A 6,248-nucleotide genomic window follows, 5' to 3' on the forward strand; every position below is an offset into this window, starting at 1 on the left:
GGGGACAGCCCTCAGCCTGGGCCATCTACCTGCAGGTGGGGGGTGCTGCTGTGCCGCAGCCCTGGCCCTGCCCCCCTGCTTGCAATGTGGAGCTGGCCGTGGTCAGGGCCCAGCCGGGGCAGCGTTACAGGAAGGGGTGGACTAGACAATGTGACCAGCACAAGTTACTCTTACAGCTTTAATCCAGCCGCCCAGGGCCTGGGCAGTGGGGCAGCTGGGCAGGCCTCTGCCTACTGCTGATGAGCGGCTCCCCAGCCCCTGGGGCAAATGGGGCTCCTGGGAATAGAGAGACTATAAGAAACCAGGGGCTGTGTCCTACACTGGTGTGTCCTTCCCCAAGCCCTCCAACCCGCCATGGTCCAGCCCAGCTCCTGTCCACTTCCCTGGGGCTTGGTCCCCTGCAGGGCCCAGGGCAGGGCTTTGGTCAGGGACCTGTGAGTGGAGGACCCCTCCCCATGCCCAGGGCCAGATGCAGAAACAGGAGAGGGGCATCTGTGGAGGGACCGCAGAGGCTCCTGGTTCCTCAGGCTCCTGGGTAGGCAGGCTGTGGTGGTGTGTAAGGGGGAGGGGCTGAAAGCCAAGGAGACAGGACGAGGGTCGGTGGCCCAGGAGCACAGTAACTGGCCCCAACCCCAGAGGTGCAGGATGCAGGGAAGAGCCAGCCTGGGGTCCCTGCTCATACAGAGGGAGTGGCAGAAAGACCCAGGGTGAGCCAGGACAGGGAGGTCCTGGTGCAGGGGTGGGGCAGGCGGGAGAAAGGGGCTGCAGTCTGCTCACTCACCTGTGGGGCTGTGGACAGGAGGTCCAGCCAGGTAGAGAGGATGCTGGGGAGGACCACTAGGTGGGCACATGAAGCCAGGTGGTGGGGGCGCACGGACAGCTTTGGGGTCTTGGGGGTACAGGGACACTGGCTGCACTAGGTAGCTTGTCATTGCAATTTCCTGGCCTAGGTGGGGGACAAGGATCAGCACTGAGAGCTCCACCTCCATGGACGCTGTTGCCTCCTGCCCAGGAAACCAAGGTGAGCACACTGGCACCTGGTGGCTGGCTCCCAGACCTTGCCTGTCAGAGCAGAGCGGGGAGTGGGAGTGTGCTCCAGAGGGTCAGTCTGTGGTTAGCATGGCTGCTCCTTGACCAGGTTTCAGACCTCAGGAGCCAGGGCACAGCCTAGGGAGCATGTACTCGGGCTGGTGCCCTGTCATGCAGAAGGGGTGCCCTGAGGGACCTCCAGCCCTTCCGTCCCACTGACATCCTGTTGGCCATTGGCACTTGCACACATCTGAACAGTCACGTGCATGCTCGGCCGTGTCCACACGCTCGGTCTTCTCTCTGGGTGATGTGCTGGCCGGTGTGTGTGCAGAGTTCACACACCCTGACCCTCTGTTGCCCCTGGTTAAACCCAGCCTGTTCCGCCTCCTAGTGCCCAGCAGTGTCCGTACCTGCATAGGGGCTCTGCAGCTGCTGTCGCCGGCGGGACAGGTAGCGGCAGGTGCAGAAGCAGCAGCAGATGGTGGTGGCCACCACGGCCACAAACAGGATCACGGCTGAGGCGATGCCTGCTGTGACCTTGGGACTTGAGATAAAGAACGAGTCCTCTCATCTTGCAGCACTCATAGGAGGGGTGTGCTGGGGACCAGAAATTGCTCAGGGTGCTGGGGCCTTGTGGGACTTTACCAGGTCCCTGTGGCGACCTTAGGGGACTCTGCCTCCCGGAAGGAAGGCTGTGATGCCTGGCCAGGCTGAGGCACGTGGGACAGTGAGCCACTCACCACACGTTAGCATGGAAAGGCGCTTCAGAAGTCACCCAGAGTGTTTTCCCCCCAACCCCCCTCCATCTCAGCCTCCTGTGTACCTTATATTAGTGGTCCCCTTCACAAAGAAACCTGGAAACCACGGATTTGGGCACCCCTATTTTATCAAAAGGAAACAATGACCCAAGACCACCCAGCTAGTGAGCAGTGGACCTGTGAGTCAAACCCCTGTCCTCTCCTTCTGGTCACAGCTCCTTCCACAACAGTGCCCTGTGGTCTGGATGTGAACTCTGGGCCTCCCTCCATGTGGCCTGATGGGACCAAGGGGAGCCCAGCCCCAGCTGTTAGGTCACAGTCACCCCCAGGGAGTCTGGGCTTTGGTCCAGGATGAGGAGGTGGACAAGGCTGGAGGGAGGAAGGACAAGCCTAGGCAGGCTCCTGGGAAGAGGACAGAAAGGGTGTGAGGACAGCGCACCTGAACCCCAGGCAGTGCTTCTGCCGAGACTCAGAGATGACCAGGCTCAGGTCCCTGCAGCAGTACCGACGGAGGCAGGTCCCGCAGCAGAAGGAGAAGGGCTGGCAGCTAAAGCCCGGGTGCCAGGCGTCATTCTCATCCAGGTACCCTAGGCAGTGCGTGCTGGCCAGCGCTGTGGGCAGGTCGGGGTGCCCAGGGGCTACCAGGCTGGTCCTCTGGCCACCCTTAACCCCACCCTTTGGTCCCTACTACCCCCTCATAGCCCCCAGTAAGCCCCGACCCTTGGCACCTGCAACCTGAGAGCTGCCCTTTCTCCCCACCCAGAGGCCTCAGGTCCCTGACTCGTGTCAGCTCCCAGGGCCCAGTCTCCTCTTCTCCCTCCTGCTTCCTGCAGATGGCCAGAATCCCCAGGGTCTTGGGGACCTCGCTCCTGGCTCCCTGCCCTTACCCAGAGGGGGCCCCAGCACCAGTAGGGCGAAGGCCAGAAGTGGCATAGTGGGGGCAGAGGTGCTGTGGGTCCTGAAGCTGCAGGGGGCCTCCCGCTGCCAGGCGCCGCTGTAGTGGTGGCCAGACTGACCGAGGCTTGTTGTGGTGACTCCGCCCAGGGCCCGCCCCCAGCCCACCAGTCAAGCGCTGTCCCCTCCCTACACAGTAGCATCCCTGTCCAGCGCTGTAGGCCTGCCCTTGTGCGCCCAATCCGTGCCACGCACCCCAGAAACCTTGACCCACTCTGGTGCCCCTCCCTCCCAGCGCTGCCCACTCTGGAGGGGCAGGACTGGACCTGCCCTGTAGCCCAGTGTCCATCTTCAGACACTGGGGAAGGGAGGGGGGAAGCTGGGAGTCACGGGGCTCTCACTCCCAGAACACAGGCCCCACTGAGGCGGCTCAAACAGCTTTGTCTCAGCCATGGCCGCACTGACTCCCTGAAGTGGCCCCTCCCTCTCCGAGTGCACAGCCACTGGCATGCACTGGCCTGTGGCCTCACTGGGTAGGCTGGCACTGGGGCAGGCACCCCTTCCTTTCAGCAGCCTGCAGATCTGTCCCCTGGCCACGGCAGTGGGCAGGCTGGGTCCATGAAGTGCAGTTTCGGGGCGGGGGGGAGGTCCTCTAGTCCCACAGATTCACACTGTGTGCAGGGACCGTGTCCCATGCTATGTGAGTGCCCTGACCAGGGCTGCAGGTCAAGCAAGGGAGAAAATCAAACTCCTGGCTAATGCCCAGCCATGTACAGCCCCTTCCAAAGCACAGAGACCTGGACCTCATTTGAGACCTTTAGTTCCACGGGCTCAGCAAAGCTCACAGGAGTCATCACCCACTTCACAGAGACACTACCCTGGAGCCAGTTCAGGTGACACTCGGGTAATCCAGGAAGCGCAGGGCCCACGTCTTCTAAACCTCAGGAGGGCCCCCATCTCCATCAGCTGATATTGTGGACAAATCCTCCTGGTGCTCTGAGGTAAGGGTCCGGCGCGGGGCACGAGGCCCAGCAGAACAAGACAGTGTCAGGGAAGACCAGTTCTCACACAGAATAGCTGTAACTGCAGAGATGTCCACCCTCAGGCCACACCCTAGACTGTGTGCCTCTCACCACCCCTCAGCGCCATGAGGGCAGGGCCAAGTGGCCTAGGGTCCCTGCTGTCCCCCTGCCCTGGCAGCAGGAATGCTTCTCAAGTGGAGGGCCCTCTCCTGCCCCAGGCTGACTTGCCTCTTCATCATGGTCCTCTCTCCATCTCCTCACCGGCCTTATCCCACAGGAACACACACTCTAGTCTCTCCTGTTAACACGAAAAGTCTCCCTTTTTGGCCACTTTCCAACTCAACCTCCACGGCTCACACCCTGGGTGACATGCCAGCTTGCATGACCCCCGGCTCTTCTAGCATCCTTGTTTACTTCTCAGTGCAGAGTCCCAGGAAAACACCCAAGCCACGGACAGGAGATAAGAGGAAAGAGGGAGAACTGGCACTTCATAGCAGATGTCAGAGCCTGGGGCGGGACAACTGAGGCTGACTGTTGCCACCATGGACCTGGGTCCTGAGAGGGCCCAGGGCTGAGTTCTGGGGAGGGCTGGGCACCCTAGAAGGTGGTTGTTCAAAGCTTTGGGCTCGGATGGCTTCACAGTACCTTCTCCAGGGAAGGACATACAAGGGTGTCCTTGCCACCAACCTCATCTCAGCCCCAGGAGGGGAGGTGCACCACCTTGAAAGACCAGAGGCAGTGATCTGGGACCAGGTGAGACAAAGGTGGGACTTTGACAGCAGCAGACTTCCCCCAGGAGATCTGATCTTAACACTAGCGGCCAGCACTATGGATAAATCTGTCCCATTGAGCAGATGAGGAACTGAGGTTGGAGGAAGTTGACTCCCCAGCTCCCACCTCTAGGATTTCAAATTGGGCATCTGCAACTTGGAAGGCTAGGCTGCACTAGGTCTGACTCCTGGGAAACGGTAGTGCCCAGCCCTCACTGTTAGCAGGGGTCATGTGGAGGGAGGTGGCCAAGGCATGGTGTGGGGACAGGAGAGGCCTGGCTGTGGCCACAGTGCTCTGCTGAGTCATCTCCCAGCTGTGCTGCCCTGGCCTCCACACCGCCTTGTGGCCACCCTGCCCTCCTCCTTCCTGTGGGCCTCTGGCAACCAGCTCCTCCAGACAGCTGTTTATACTTGCATGTCGGACCACATCCACTCCAGGCCATAAGCAGACCCTGTGTCCATGGCAGGGAAGAGAAAGGCCCAGGACAGCGCCAGGAACTAGGCCAAGGTTTGTGGGCTCTCACTGCCCCAGGATAAACATTTCCCCCACACTGGGGAATCTTTCCTGGTGTCCAGCTTTAATCTTTGTCACTGTAAATGAAAGCCTGTCTCCTGTGTTGACCCTCATGGGGCAGGGGCAGCAGTGGGGAGTGGTTTTACTGCTGCCCAGCTGCTGGTGAGCTCTTTAGTCTGAGCAGTCTGCAGGGTCACCTCTCCCAGAACGCCAGGCTGCTGCTGCTCTTGCCCTGGGGCAGCTTGGACCTGGGGCGTACCTGCAGCAATCAGGAAGGCCCAGGTTGTCTACAAAGGGCACCTTACTAAGTCTGCAGCTAGATAGGGATGGGGCAGGCCGGCATGATTCTGAGACCTGAGGGTAAGAGGGTCCCACTGAACAGTCAAGTGTCACCCACAGGCTAGTGACCTGTGACAATTGGCTTTTTACCCCCTTTCCTGTGTTCTGGTGTTTCCTCAACTTCTGCCCACCAGGAGCCCAGCAGACCCCGAGGTCCCTGCTGCTACGTACCAGGGCCACACTTGCAGGCCCCTGAGCAGCCCAGGGCTCTCTCCCTATCCCCTGCCTGACCCTGAACACCGACTCCTAAGCAGCCAGCACTGCCCTTCCGAGGCTGGGGTGCGTGATTTCGGCTCAATAGACAGCAGACAACAGGAGCCGGTGTTCTCCTTGTGGGAGCACCTGGTGGACCTCTGAACTCCTGTCAGCAGTGGCGGCTGGCTGCTGGGCAGGCAAGGCAGGTGCAAGACTAACACAGGGGTTGACAGTCTGCTGTCACTGGGCCCTTGCCTTTAGGACCACATCCTTCTGAGGCAGAAGATGAGCTGTCACTTTAGCCCACAATGGGCTCCAAGCTGCTGTTCAATGTGGCAGCACAAGGCCACTCTCTGGGCCGACATCCAGGATCAACTGTGTTCTGAGCAGACTTCAGCCTTGGCCCCAACTTGGCCCTGTGGGTTACTGTGGTCAGACCATCATTTCCCAATGTCAGCAACTCCCCGGATCATAAGGAAGAAATGGCAGGTGGCAGAGTCAGTCCCAGAACCTGGCTGCTCGACATGGGCTGGACATCAGGGACACGAAACTGTTTTGTAATGATCCACAGTGGGACCCTTCCCTCAAGACGCAGACTAACTCACTCTGAATTCCACTTCCTGTTTGTGAGACCACTAACCCAGAGGAGTCCTGTAGTGACTAAAAACGGGTGGCAGGTGTGTGCACAGCAGAAAGGGAACCCCAACCTCCACGTTTCTCCCCTTGC

General features: G+C 60.2%; 1 protein-coding gene across 1 annotated transcript; it reads right to left on the minus strand.

The window, feature by feature from the left end:
• Window positions 1–245: 245 nt before the first annotated feature.
• SHISA4 (shisa family member 4) lies at window positions 246–2,839 on the minus strand. The gene is made up of 5 exons (XM_066379645.1): window positions 2,675–2,839; window positions 2,227–2,398; window positions 1,440–1,573; window positions 782–946; window positions 246–570 (listed from the first exon to the last, which is right to left on the minus strand). Exons 1-5 carry the CDS (start codon window positions 2,718–2,720, stop codon window positions 524–526), a joined length of 564 nt encoding a protein of 187 aa, XP_066235742.1. The 5' UTR covers window positions 2,721–2,839; the 3' UTR covers window positions 246–523.
• Window positions 2,840–6,248: the final 3,409 nt, after the last annotated feature.

This window comes from Saccopteryx leptura, chromosome 1, assembly GCF_036850995.1.
Source record: "Saccopteryx leptura isolate mSacLep1 chromosome 1, mSacLep1_pri_phased_curated, whole genome shotgun sequence".
Taxonomy (NCBI): Eukaryota; Metazoa; Chordata; class Mammalia; order Chiroptera; family Emballonuridae; genus Saccopteryx; species Saccopteryx leptura.

Coding starts and splice junctions, on each gene's coding strand:
- SHISA4 (XM_066379645.1), bottom strand. CDS start 2,720: ATGCCACTTCTGGCCTTCGCCCTACTGGTGCTGGGGCCCCCTCTGG. Junction 2,399..2,674: donor GGTGCTGGGGCCCCCTCTGG/GTAAGGGCAGGG, acceptor ACCTGCCCACAG/CGCTGGCCAGCACGCACTGC. Junction 1,574..2,226: donor AAGCACTGCCTGGGGTTCAG/GTGCGCTGTCCT, acceptor CTTTATCTCAAG/TCCCAAGGTCACAGCAGGCA.